This window comes from Mustela lutreola, chromosome 16, assembly GCF_030435805.1.
Source record: "Mustela lutreola isolate mMusLut2 chromosome 16, mMusLut2.pri, whole genome shotgun sequence".
Classification (NCBI taxonomy): Eukaryota; Metazoa; Chordata; class Mammalia; order Carnivora; family Mustelidae; genus Mustela; species Mustela lutreola.
The window spans coordinates 4,155,397-4,169,215 of NC_081305.1; the positions used below are offsets into that span (position 1 = coordinate 4,155,397).

The window sequence follows — 13,819 nt, forward strand, 5'->3', positions numbered from 1 at the left end:
TGCTGTGGACAGCGGGCACAAAAGAATTTAACATAAGCAGGGCAGGAAGAAAACTCATTGAAGGAGAAAGTTGCTTGGAGGTTAAAGCTGTTTCGGGGACTGGTGGAGAGCCGGGGAAGGGGTACAGGGGAGCCACCACTGAGATGCAGAGACCGCTTACATCACACGGGGCACGGGGCCAAGTGTGTTACGGGTTCTTACCTACTCAAGGTGGAACGAACGCTAGCCCCTTTCACAGATAAGGACACTAAGGTCAGAGCGCCCAATGCTTCCCCAAAGTCACATGCTGGACGGTGCAGCGCAGGGATGTGAAACCCAGGGCACCCTGATCTCCAACACGCGCCCATCACTCCCCTGCGTCAGGCACTGCTCCGGGCCCTCTCCATCTATGACGTCCTGTAACAGTCATCCTACAGGCCTCATCACCCCCCATCTTACAGGCAGGGACACGGGCACAGACAGGTTAAGTAACGTGCTCCAGGTCACCCAGCTTGTGAAGGGCAGGCCCTCGGTTCAAACTCGGGCCGATGCCCCGCCCCAGGGCACCAACAACCTTGAGGCACAGACTCTGGGTAGCACCTGTGTCAGGCACATGTCCTCCAGACCAGCTACCCAACCCCCGAGCGCACCCCGTAGCCGGGGAATCCTGGCATCGGGAGGCAGAGCCCACCGCTCGGTGAACAGATGATGTCAGACTTCCTCGTGGGCGGGGCCTGGCTCCTCTAAGGGGACCCACATGTTCTGGAATTGGAGTCAGATGCTCGTGCAGGGGTTGGGGCGGGGGCAGGGGGTAGCAGATGGTGAGGAATCCGTTCTGCTGCGGGCAGGGGTAGCGGCATGAGCCTAAGAGCAAGCAGCCCAGCCTGCTGGGGGAACTGAGAGCCGGGCAGAGCGTGTTCGAAGGGAGTCTCTCTTCGTTCTTCCCCACCGGCCCTCCACACCATTTCCTCAGCTGGCCAGTGATCCTCCAGTTCCTGAACACACATCCTCCGGAAAGAACAACATCGGGGAGATAGCCTGTGCCTAATCCTTTATCACTGAGAGCTTTAAGCAACTCTTCAGTCTTCTTGGAAGGATTCCTAAAATAGATTACCCCAGCCACAGATCCCTCTGACCTGGACTTAACCTTTCCCTGAGAATCCAGGATTATCTCCGGGACTGTGAGCTGGTCACACCAGGACACCCACAAAGGTCAGGGAACCAGCTTGCCACCCCACCCCCCCGCCTGATGTCCCCAGACCACACAACTGTAAAAGCTTGAGCTACGAGTTATGTCTTCGCCGATACGCTTCCCTGCTCGTCATTCAGCAATCTGACATCAGAGTAGCGGTTTCTAGAAACAACTCTTGTCCCATTCCATCCCCGGCCTGGTTTAATTTGCTACCGCAGCCTGCCGTAAGCCACAGACTCACATCACCAAACTCTCTTAGGTTTTTACTGGAAACGGGAATAAATAATTTATGGATGCAATTTGAGGGGCTTTGTGTTTGCAGTGAGCTGGCTTGCCGACTTCATGCCTTCATGTGTGCATGTATGTGTGTGACCACACGTGCGTGCGCGTGTGTGTGTGTGTGAGAGAGAGCACAGGTCAGGGTTCGGGACACCTCACCTCAGTGAGACGGATGTCTGCAGGGATCCGATCTCCGATCGAGAGAGACACAATGTCTCCAGGAACCAGGTCTCGTGCAAGCAGATGCTGGAGCTTTCCTTCTCTTATGCTGTAATTGAAATGGGAAGAAGCAAAAAAGCTGACGACATCCCTTTTGTGCACACTTTTAAGAAACTTGAGCAAAGAATAGAGAATCACACTTTCTCTTTCAGTGATGGACAAACCCTTCTGTCTTTGTGGTTTTATCATATTTTTAATTACATATCCTAAATGACCTCTGGAAAAGCGTGTCGTTTCTGGGAGACCCTGGGCCTTGTCTGAAAAGTGGGGCTCCTATTCCTGTTTACCCTGCCTGGAAACAAGGCAGAACCACATGGCCTTTAGAAGTTCTGGAGGTGTAGGTCAGCGGCTCTAAAGCTTCCTTAATGGAGCCGGTAGCTAGCAACGCCCCTGTCCTTAGAGAAGACAGCACTCTGGCCACGGAGAGCCATCTTCTGTGCTGAGGGGCATGGAAGAGCAGAGCTAGGGTTGGAGTGGGGAGCACCAAGTACCCGAGAGGCCTGGGACCTCCTTTCCCTCCGGGCTATGACCCTTACCCTGGCATGTGCTTCTGTGCACAGGTTCCAATGGCAGTCCCCCCTCCTGGGGCACTGCTGCCCCAGCTGGACTCCTGCCCACCCCTGGCCCTCTTCAATTCGGCCCCTACCCAGTGGCCAGAGAGCTCTTAAAATGCAAAAAACCAGGTCACAACTCCCTCCTGCTCCTGCTTTCCATGACCTTGGACTCAAACTTGAAAGCCCTGCTAAGGCCACTTTGACCGGGACCTCTCTACCCCATTCCTGCTGCTCCCCATCTCGGGTCAGTGCCTTCGAACACAACCAGCTTTCCGGTCTCAAGGTCTCTGCCAGCCTCGGACAGCGAAGAAGACATTCCCCTCTCCTTTGTTAACAGAATTCACTCGTGCAGACAGCCACCTTTCCCCCAGCGCCGTCTGTCCTAGGGAGGGCGTCCTGAGTGACAGAGACCATCGGGGCCATCCATCCCCTCTTGTGACAGGCGTGGGCCCGGGGAACGTTCCATAGCACTGGTTTTTGGGACATGAGGGGACATTTGTTGGGGGCTTGAGCACGTACACACACACACACACACACACACACACACACACGAGACCTCTTCTTCTGTTGGATCTTTTCACATCCGCCTCTGATGCCCAGAGCCGCACCCGGGTCCAGGGAGGACGGAGGGAGGCAGCCAGAGTCCAGAGCCAACAAGCCAGGGGTGGCAGCGTGACGAAATCAGAGAACCCAGTCCTTGGAGCCTGCGCAAACGAACCAGCCATGTGGCCCCCGACCTGAGATCCCTTGCTGGGAGACGATTCCATTTCTCCGGCCGGAGCGGCTGGGCTGTCCCCGGGGCCAGAGCCCCCCCGGAGCCCCCCAGATTCACCTGCTGATCCCTCCTCTTCCTGAGGTCTCGATCGAAATGTCCGCTCCTTCCCACACGTGCGGTCAGCGCAGCCGGACCGGCCGCTCCCGGGGCCGCTCCCACTCTTCACCGCGCGCCGTTTCCTCTCGGGGAGGCCTTCCTGGGCCCCGGGTCCGGCCCGTTCTGCCTTCGGAGCCGCCGCAGCCCAAGCCGTGGCCCAAGGTCCTCCTTCGCCTTCATCCTTGGCCTCCCGGGGAGGAGCGTGTGCGCCCCGAAGGCCGAGCCCTCGCCTTCTTGTTCAGCCGCGTAACCCCGACACTGTTTCTTCTGGCACACAGTAGGTGCTCACTAAGACACGCTGAGATCACGGACGATGGGGGGCACCCAGGAGGGGCCCGCGCGGCAGGCGCTCCTTCTGAGAGGCCTCAGACACCGAGGCGGCCGCGGCTCACTTCAGTGCCCTCGCCGCCCGCCGCCACTGCCCTTAACCCTGAGGTCGTCTTTGAGAAGGGACTCCCGGGGCCATCAATAATGCATGCCACTCACTTGAAAGGCCAAGACTTGATATCTAGACTTAAGATCGGATCATCAAACCATATAAATCATTTAGGCTTCCATTTGTCCGTACGCTGACATCACACACCCCACATCTGGATTTCTGACAGCCTCGCTCGTCTCCTTACTGAGCCCAGACATGTTTAGCGTCCCCGCCGAGCCTTCCAGAATTGACTCAGCTAGTCTCACGGTTCCACATCTCTCTCTTACACACACACACACATACACACACACACACACACACACACACACACACACACACACACACACACAGGGGCCCCTTGCTTGCGGGCTCCTTAAGAGGTGGGGCTCATCCCCTTAGATCTTTCTATCCCCTGCTGTGAGGCACAGCTGTGCCATTTACATCCAAATATATGTTCTTCCCCAATCGCCTTTCAGGAAACAGTTACCACCTGCTTAACCCTTCCGAAGCCCCTGGGGTCCTGGGGTGGTGAGATAGTTGAGTCACTGCCTTTGGAGCAGCATGTGGCTAAGTGGGAAACACCCGTGACCTCCGACCTCAGCAGAGCTGGGCAGGGGAGGGGAGGCAGACGAGGACCTTTTCTGAAATCCGTCCATCCTCCAAGGAGAGCCGCATGTGGATGACCCGGGAAGGACACTGGGAATTACACGGAGGAGAAGTCGGGCCCCTCGGGGTGGGCGGCTTCCCTTCCACCCTGGCTGTGCACAAGGGCAGCCATGAGCCCCCCGTGGGCTACTGACGCTGAGTGAGAAGAACTCACATCCCCCATCGCCCCAGCCACACCCCAGTCCTCAGGGTCCTGTGTGAGGACTGGTGCCGTACTGGACAGCGGCGATTACAGAACATCCCAGAAAGTTTGAGTGCACAGCACTGTGGTTTGGTCCTTCCTTTCTCCTTTTTAAACAGCTATGGTAAGGGCTGTGGGGTAACAGGAGGCGCCGTAGAAACATCCAGGCAGGAAAGAGGCCAGCGGGGCTGCGGGGCACGTGCCTGGAGGTCACCCTTGCGCCAGCTCGCCCCGCAGCCCAGCGTCGCCAGCCCCTCCCATCCCCTCCCGGAGAATCTTATGCAACTTCTGAATGCAGGAAAACTGGGCACGGCTTTGCACACCATACCACGGGTCTCGTGGGCTGCCCTCTTCCAAAGCCATTCCCGCCATCTGTGGCCCCGGCCCAGGCACCTTGATTAGACCCTAAGAGACTCGAGGCCCAGAGAGGTAGAATGACAGGCCCAAGGACACACCGGAATCTCCTGGCCGGGCAGACGCCAGGTCTCCCAACCCCTGGAAGGACACGGTCCTCCTCCATCATGCTACCAGGGACACAAACTTGGCCAAACTTCTACCAAATTCACCAGCACATGGGCTCCGATGAACCAGAAAGTTCCAGGGAATCTCTGACTTACCAGTTACACTCGGGAGGGACAAGCTTGGTCAGCTCCTCCAGGGACTTCTCCGACCTGTACTCCTGGCAGCAGCACAGCGAACACCATAATCAGGGGTGGGCAATCCGCACCGTCACACCCGGGTTACCCTGACCCAGACCTCGGGAACTAGTTACACACCTGGATGAAGGCGACGGTGACCACGATCAGCACGGCCTAGGGAGCAAGCGGGGAGGGCGGCGTCAGCCCCCAGCTGTTGGGTGAATGAGTGAGCCCACGGACGTAGGGCGCAGCACCCCCCCTTCCAAATAAATTTCCTTTCTTCTTGCAAACCAAGCCCACAGAAACCTACAAAACAGATGAGCCCCCCCACCCCCCAAAAACAAAACAAAACAAAACAAAAAACAAATCAGAAAAATCATCCCAAATTCTGGCATCCAAAGGTTCACATTTTAGGGTAATTCTAGATTTTTCCGCATAGACATACAACACAGGATCCTATGGTACAGACGTATTCTTTTACAAACTGCCTGTTCACACGCTGTACTGTAAACATCATTCCGCCTCAGAGGGACGTAGCTGCAGCCTTTTAAACAGAGGAGCAAACACCATTGCTTGGAAGGAGCCTGACTGTGTATTTTTTTTTTAAAGATTTTATTTATTTACTTGTCAAAGAGAGAGCGAGAGCAAGCACAAGCAGACAGAGTGGAAGGCAGAGTCAGAGGGAGAAGCAGGCTCCCTGCCGAGCAAGGAGCCCGATATGGGACTCGATCCCAGGATGCTGGGATCATGACCTGAGCCGAAGGCAGCTGCTTAACCAACTGAGCCACCCAGGCGTCCCCTGATTGTGTATTTTAAAAGAGCCCATGACAGACACAAGGAAGCAAGAATGACAGTCATCAAAAGGTATTCAGGAAGAGCCAGATAGAAAAGGCCATATAATATAATATTCTATTATATAAAACAGCTGCAGAGGACAGAGAGCCAGAGAGCGGACCCAGGGAGGGGTGGGGGCTGGTGATGGGGGGGGGGGGCAGCTTCCTTTGCCGACCATTTTAGCTCTAGCTAGAAGGGAATGTGCTAAATGCCACTGGATTGTATATTTCAAAATGGTTATTTTTTTTAATCATGTGACTTTCACTTCAATTAAGAAAACCTTCTTTTTAAAAGGGCGCTCAGCCGTTGTGTCTGGGAAACACCTGCAAAGGACGGCTCTGCTGCGGGGTCATGGAAGAGGGGTTCACTGCAACACTGTTCCCAAAAACAAGGAACTACGAGTCCCTGTGTATCCACCGACACAGTGATGGCAAAATGACCCAGGACGTCTCCACAGGGGACAGAGAAGGACTTTCCTTTCTTTCTGCTGTATTTCCTGTTTTTTCTCTACAGCCACACTCTTTTTTTCTTGCCTAATAAAATGGGCAAAGACTCTGTAAGCCCCTGGGCAGTGGGGTCTGGGAGCCGGCGCTGCTCGCACCCGCCCCGCACTCACCACGGCGATACTGACGGCGTCCTCGTACTCCTTCGTGAGGACGCTCACCAGGGCGGAGGCCAGGAGCAGCAGGATCAAGGGGTTCTTAAACTGCAGAGAGAACACAGGGCAGCGGGGGTGGCTGCGGTGAGGGGAGGTGTTCTCTGCTTTTGGCTCAGGGCTGGGCTTCCAAGCCAGCACGACAGTGAGGTTCTCCTCCACCCGAAATCCCACCCGTGCAGTTCCACGGACACTGGCTTCCTGGGGGACATCCTACACCGTGCCTGTCCGGACAGCAGCCCTGGCCCTGCCTTGGAGTTCTTGGTCTCACCCTACCAGGTCTCCGTGACACAAGGTCAGGACGCAGCCCCTCTGGTGGCCTGCCAACTCTGGTCCTGCACGGCCAAGGAGTCCCCTTTGCTACACCAGCTCCCCAATGCCATGTGTCCCAATCACACCCACGTGCCCCTGGGGGCTCTAGTGAGGCCTGAGAACCAGTATCACAGAAATTTCCCAAAAGGATTTTTACTTTATTGCTCTGTGTATCTACTCCCTCAGGTCACAGATCTATTACACAGTAGCTCATGCTTCAGACAACTGAATGGAAACATAACGACAAACACACAAAAAGAGGAAAACAGAGAGTGGACCAAAGATCAGGATCAAAGTAGAAGTTAAAATATCAGTGTGCAAGTCCTGTTTTCATGGTTTCAAATGGGCTGTGCATTTGGCCTTGAGCTTCCCAGCAGCCAAGGTAAAAAGAGGAACGTGATCAGATGTGTGATTCATGTTGCTCACGAGAAAAAGTATGACATGACACTGGTCATGTGAGTGTGGAGGAAGGAGGGACTGAGTGCCCCTTATTCCCCACCCCAGCCTTGCTGTGTTTTATCTCCTCTGAACGAGGGACAGGACATTTTGCGGGCAGCTCACCAGCAGCCCTGACTTAGCTGCACCATCTATTCTGAATCCTCAAGACTGAGCAGCTTGAAGACATTCCACTGTCTGAGCTACTGTTTTTCTGACTGCATCAGGAACTTGAAACGTGCATCAGAGTTTCAGAGATGGACCTTACTCCATTGGCCACAGGCTTCTCTCTAAGGGTGAAGGCCTCTGGGTATAATTTTGTGGACTCTGTAATGCCTTCCATGGGCATGAAGTCCCAGATGAGAAAAAGGTCTTAGACTCAAACGGTGTCAGGGACACAGCACCCGAAAGCAAAGGGCAGGGTTTGTTCTGAGTCTGCTTCAAACAAGTCAACTATAAAAAGGAGTCTTTGAGGCACGTGGGGGAAAACGGACGGTGGACCCAGCACTTGAAGTGGCCCAGGCCAGTGAAGGGATAATGGTACTAGTGGGACAAGAGTATTGTTGCTACGGTTAAAAAAAAAAAAAAAGTCCTCTAAAGATAGAGATATACAGCGAAGGACAGGTGACAAAAGGATTCAGCATCTAGAATTTGTTTTAATTTTTTTAAAGATTTTATTGATTTGACGGAAGAAATCACAAGTAGGCAGAGAGGTAGGGGTGGGGGGGGGCGGGGAGCAGGCTCCCTCCTAAGCAGAGAGCCCGATGTGGGGCTCGATCCCAGGACCCTGGGACCATGACCTGAGCTGAAGGTAGAGGCTTTAACCCATTGAGCCACCCAGGGGCCCCTAGGGTTTGCTTTAAAATGCTGCAGGAAAAAAAGGAGATGGACAAAAGTGGGAAATGGACCGGTAATTATTGAAGGCGGATAATGGGCGTCTGAGGGTCATTATATTATGCTAAGATTTTTTTTAAAAAGTTTGGCCAGGGGCGCCTGGGTGGCTCAGTGGATTAAGCCGCTGCCTTCAGCTCGGGTCGTGATCTCCGTGTCCTGGGATCGAGCCCCGCATTGGGCTCTCTGCTCGGCGGGGAGCCTGCTTCCCCCTCTGTCTCTGCCTGCCTCTCTGCCTACTTGTGATCTGTCAAATAAAATAAATAAAATCTAAAAAAAAAAAAAAAAGGTTTGGCCAGTGAAGCCCCAGTTTCGGTTCTGACGGCACCTGACAGTGCAGGACACGGGTGGGTCTGGGGCAGCTGCAGGGGGAGGGGCTGCACTTGGTGCTGCCTGGCAGAGCTCACAGCCAAAGCCACAAGCACTCACGGGTAGAGGCGGACACACCCTTTCCTCAGAAGTCCAGGGAGGATGAAGTCCAAGAGCAGAAGGATATGTGAGCTCAGGAAAGCCCAGCGGAGGGGGCATCCCATCCGGGGCAGCTGTGATAAATGACCACAGCCTGGGGGCTTAAAACAACGTAGGCTGATTCTCTCCAAATGAAGGTGTTGGTAGGGCCAAACTCTCCCTGGAGGTTCTGGGAGAGACCCTTCCTGCCTCTCTCAGCCTCTGGTGCTGGCCCGCCATCTGTGCTGTTCTTAGATTGGAGACACACCCCTCCGGTCTCTGCCACTGTGCTCACATGGCCTTTTCCTGCCTTGTGGGTGTCTCCATGTGTCTCCCTCTTCTTATCAAGGACAGGATTTAGGGCCACCCTAATCCAATAGGGCCTCATCTGAACTAAGTCACACCTGCAAAGACCTTATTTCGTTTTTTCTTTTTTTAAAGATTTCATTTATTTGACAGAGAAAGGGAGAGAGCAAAAGCAGGAGGAGTGGTGGGCAAAGGGAGAGGGAGAAGCAGGCTTCCCAACGAGCAGGGAACCCAACGTGGTGCTCGATCCCAGGACCCCGGGTTCATGACCGGAGCTGAAGGTAGACACTTAACCAACTGAGCCTCCCAAGCACCCCAAGACCTTATCTCCAAATAAAGCGCTATTCAGAGTTCCAGGTAGACATGAGTTTGAGCAGGGCGCTATTCAGCCTAGCACAGGAGGGAAAACACCTCTGTCCAGCAGAGCTAAGAGGAAGATTTCATTTCAGCCCTGAGCCCACCACAAACTTGCTATCCTGTTGGGCAGAAGTGAGGTGAGAGATGCACAAGCAGGGGCTGAAGCCCCAGCATGCACCAGGCACCTGACTTCTCCAGTTCAACTTCTGAAGCTCGGTTACCTTCATGTGATCCCAGCCTCTGCTGCCTCAGGGCCTTTGCACTCCCCCTGATTCTGCACATCCTTCCTCCACACCGTCCCACAGCTCCCTTCTTCACTTTTTTCAGGTCTCTGCTCGAAGATCAGCCCTTTAGGCACCAGTCAAACGGCTCCCCTGAGCACACAGTCCGAAACAGCTGTCCTGGGATCATTTCCTGTCCTGCACCTGTCCTGACTCGTTTCTCCCCATCACACTGCCTGGGTGATGTATTATATAGGCAGCTGTCTGTCTGCCTTCCCATAAGTAAAAAGTTGGTCTGGCTGCAGCTTTCTGCACAGTGCCTAGCTCAAGTCCAGGAACATAAGCATTTATCTAGAATGAATGAGTGAATAAAGCAGCAAGCGCCCAGTTTTAGTTGAGGAAACTCAAGGCTTGGTGGGGTGAGAGCTCCTACTCAGGTCACAGAGCAGAGATCAGCACTAGATCTGTCCTCCCTCAGGTGCAAGTGCTCCTATCCAGGTCACTTCCACAGTGCCACCTGGCTCCTTGCCCTCCCCTCCCTTCAGGCTACACCCACCCAGGACTCTGGGAACACCAGGTCTATTTCTGGACAGCAGGCCCCTCCAGCCATGGGTTCAAGGCTAGCTCAGGGGTGCACAGTCCTGGCCGGGACCCCTCTGAGTGCTAGGACCAGTGCTGGTCTCTGGCCAGGCCTGGACCAAGAGCCACCTTGAAGCCCAATTCCAATCCCATAGGCTCAGCCTTCTCCTGAGCTGGACCTGGACATTTTTTCAATGCTGACGTTACCAGTACCCCCTCTATCCCCATCTTCAGACCATCCCAAGCACCTGTCCAGTCGGTGTCATCCAACACAAGTGAGTCACCATGAAATCCAGCAAACAGGTGCCAGACCCAATGGGAAGGCCCTGCCACAAGCCACATGGGCTGCTTTGGCCACGGATGGCCAGACCCTTCCTGGCTCAGGGCCCTTCTAAGCCCACACATTCAAAGGAGACAGGCAGAAAGGGTCTGCTTCCCTGCTTGAAAAATGAGCACCCGAGGTTCTCAAAGAAACTCAACTGCCCACGGGTTCATGTAGGCTAGCCGGATCCAACACCTGCAACGTTATCAAGTCCTTCACATGCGCTAAGCTGTCCACTTCTCGAGTCAAACTCAGAACGGTGGGTATGTATTAGAACCATCTTCTAGAAAGGGAAAGCCGGGGCCATCTCTGGAAAGGCCCTGGCTGGCGTCTGTGGGAGTGTTAACAGGGCGGAAGGAGGTTGGCTGTGGAAACAGGAGAGGGTCCTGGAGGAAGGGGCAGCCAGAGCAGGACTGAGCGAGGCCCAGCGGACAGGAGGGGCACGGTCCATCCCCACCGCCAGCGTCAGCCTGCTTCCTTGAACTCCAGCTTCCAGGAGCCACGGCGGCTTCCTTCCAGCCCGGGGATTCCGGGAAGCTGTCAGGCTGGCCAGAGCCACCCGCTCACCCAGAAGCTGAATTTGGTGCCACGTGTGTCAAGGAGTCACATCCCCGGTGAGCAGAGACCTGACCGACGAGTGACGCGAGGAGGGTAGAGCGCGAGGATGCTGCGAGGAGGGCTGTGATTGGTCCCCAACCAGCCAATCACGAAGCTTTACACGCTGAGCCAATAGAGAGGCTGCTGAAGCCTGCGGGGGGGCGGGGGGTGCACAGAGCCAATCGGCAGGGGTCAGGGATGGGAGGGACTTCAGGAGGCCACGCGGGGGAAACCGAGGCAGTTTGAATGCCCTCCGGTATCTGGGGTAATCAGCCTGTGAACTGCGGTTTCTGAACGGATACTGGGTAGGTGGTCCCCCGGTGGCGTGTAGGCATCCGAGTTCTGTGCCATCCACCTGGCACGGTGGCAGCACCAAGCGCCGAGGCGAAGAAGGACAGGGGCTCTGGAGCCAGCGGCCGGGCTCTACTCCCTAGCGTGCCACTTACTGCCGTGGGCACCAGGCTCCAGCGGCCAGGCAGACTACAGGACAGCCGGTTAAATTTGAATTGCTGATAAACAAGGGACATTTGGGGGGGGTATCATTATGTTCCATGCAACATTTGGGACATATTTATACCAAAAAAAATGTATTTCTTTGAAATTCAAGTTGAACAAGGCATTCTACTTGCTAACCCTAGCAATCCTACACAGCCTGGGGGAAATATTTCAACTCCTCTGCTCCCCCTCGTCGCCTCAAAATGAAGAGGAAGACGAAGGGAGTTAATGCTCACTCGCTCGGCTTGGGGCCCAGCCGGTGAAAACCCTCTGTGCATGTAACAGCTCTCATTCATGGTCACGGCTGCCTGGGTGATTCGAGAGCTACCCACGGCCATGCCTCCTGCTGGCTAAAACCAGCCTGCATGAGCAGGGAGCTTTCTTTATCTTGGTACCCCTGCACCCCAAGACTGATCCAAGGACCCCCCCCCCCCGGTCAATATTTAAAGAACGAATGACTACCCCACCCCTCTGGCTTGCACTAGTTAATGCAAGGAATGACACCCACCTGATCGAGATACTTCTTCCACACGGGTTCGGTGTTATCAGCGACAAATTCATTCCAGCCATGGACCTGTCTCCGCTGCGACACCGAGAACTCGGACAGCCCATTTTGTAAGTCCACCTGGAAGGACACGGTTAAGCACGGGCTCACCAGTGGGCCCTGAAGGACCGGGAGCCCACCTCACGGAACTCCCGCGTTGGAAGCCGGCCACTTCCCAAACCGACCAGGAAATTGGGCTGTCCGCCAAGGAGAAGGAACTTGTTCAAAGACCCCGAGCAAACAGCAACAGAGAGCGGGAACACCCACATTCCAGTTCTTTCTTGCCCTATAATTACTGCACAAAAGACAACCTCAAGCCTAAATTTCAACGAGTGCGGTTGTAGCAGGAAATCCCAGACATGTTGAAATGCTTATATTTTCTTCTTTTTAAAAAAATGGGCCTTGGGAACCTGAAATGGTACAGCAACCATGCACAACAGGAAGGGGATTCCTCAAAACATTAAAAATAGAATCTTCACATGATGCAGCAATTACCCTTCTGGGCGAATAGATACCGAAAGAAGTAGGTCTCGAAGGGACGTGTGTGCAGTGCTATTCGCTCTCTTTTTTCCCCCCAAAGATTTTTATCTCTTTATTTATTTGAGAGAGAGAGTGTGTGGGGGTGGGGCGAGGGAGGAGCAAAGGAAGGGGGAAGAGGAGGGGAAGAATCCCAAGCAGATTCCCTGCTGAGCATGAACCCCGACCACGCGGGGCTGCCTCCCATGACCCTGAGACCCCGACCTGAGCTGAAACCAAGAGTCAAGTCGGAGGCTTAACCGACTGAGGCACCCAGGCTTCCCTAGCAGTGCTTTTCTCAAAAGCCAAGTGGAGGTGGCTCGGTAGGCCAGTCAGGAGAAGGCGGACTGTACGATCCCACCTATATGAGGCGGCCCGAGCAGTCAGAATCCCAGAGGGGACAAGGAGGAGGTGGGGGCCAGGGGCTGCGCGGTGTGCAGCAGGGAGTTACGTTTCATGGGGACAGAGCCTCAGTTTTATAAGACACAAAGAGTTCTGGAGTTCGGTTGCGCAGTGTGGGCTCAATACTCCCAAACCGTACACTCAACGATGGCTTGGATGGCAAATGCTATGTTGTGAATTTTACCACAATTAAAAATTAAAAAGAAAACAAAAAAAAATAGATAAAATGATGATATCGTACATGCACTGTGCCAGATACAATTTCAAGCTCTTTACACAAACTAATATTACGTTGATGATTACGTAAGGCAACTTTGTTATTCTGGTTGCAGCAACAGTGGCCTTGTTTTTAAAAAAGTCAGCGACAAGGAGGCTGAAGCGGATGAAGGAGGAGACAGGGGAAACTGAACCGATTTTTAGATTCATTTCAAAAGAGGAAAAAACCAAGCTCATTGGCTAGACAGGGAAGACATCTAGGTGAGGCGAAACTATTTCCTTCTCTTAATATTAACAAGTGGGACTTGAATATAAACAGATGTTTGAATTATTCTCAAGAAAAGTCTGGCATGATGGGGCGCCTGGGTGGCTCAGTCAGTTAAGAGTCCGACTCTTGGTTTCAGCACAGGTCATGACCTCAGGGTCGTGGGATCAGGCCCCACGTTGGGCTCTCTGCTAGGCATGGAGCCTGTTTGGGACTGTCTCCCTCTGTGCCCCCCCTAACTCACACACACACACTCTCTCTCTCTCTCTAGAAATAAAGAAAGAAAGAAAGAGAAAAGGCTGGCATGAAACACTGATTTCCAACTGTCTTGGGAAATGCTTTCCCAAATGTGGTGGGTTATCACACACACACACACACACACACACACACACACACACACACACACACATCACCATGTTTGCTCAGTT

At 54.0% G+C, this 13,819-nt stretch overlaps 1 protein-coding gene across 3 annotated transcripts in view; it reads right to left on the minus strand.

The window, feature by feature from the left end:
* The window catches only part of ATP2C2 (ATPase secretory pathway Ca2+ transporting 2), a 57,821-nt gene that overhangs the window by 26,602 nt on the left and 17,400 nt on the right, over nucleotides 1-13,819 (minus strand). For all 3 annotated transcript variants that reach the window (XR_009348764.1, XM_059152594.1, XM_059152595.1), the window contains exons 3-7: nucleotides 11,957-12,073; nucleotides 6,448-6,537; nucleotides 5,136-5,171; nucleotides 4,977-5,038; nucleotides 1,610-1,718 (exon numbers count right to left, since the gene is read on the minus strand). Coding sequence is in view for 2 of the 3 variants with exons in the window: in XM_059152594.1 (XP_059008577.1) it covers nucleotides 1,610-1,718; nucleotides 4,977-5,038; nucleotides 5,136-5,171; nucleotides 6,448-6,537; nucleotides 11,957-12,073 (414 nt within the window). In the remaining variant the exon portion in view is untranslated. The remainder of the gene's footprint in view (nucleotides 1-1,609; nucleotides 1,719-4,976; nucleotides 5,039-5,135; nucleotides 5,172-6,447; nucleotides 6,538-11,956; nucleotides 12,074-13,819) is intronic.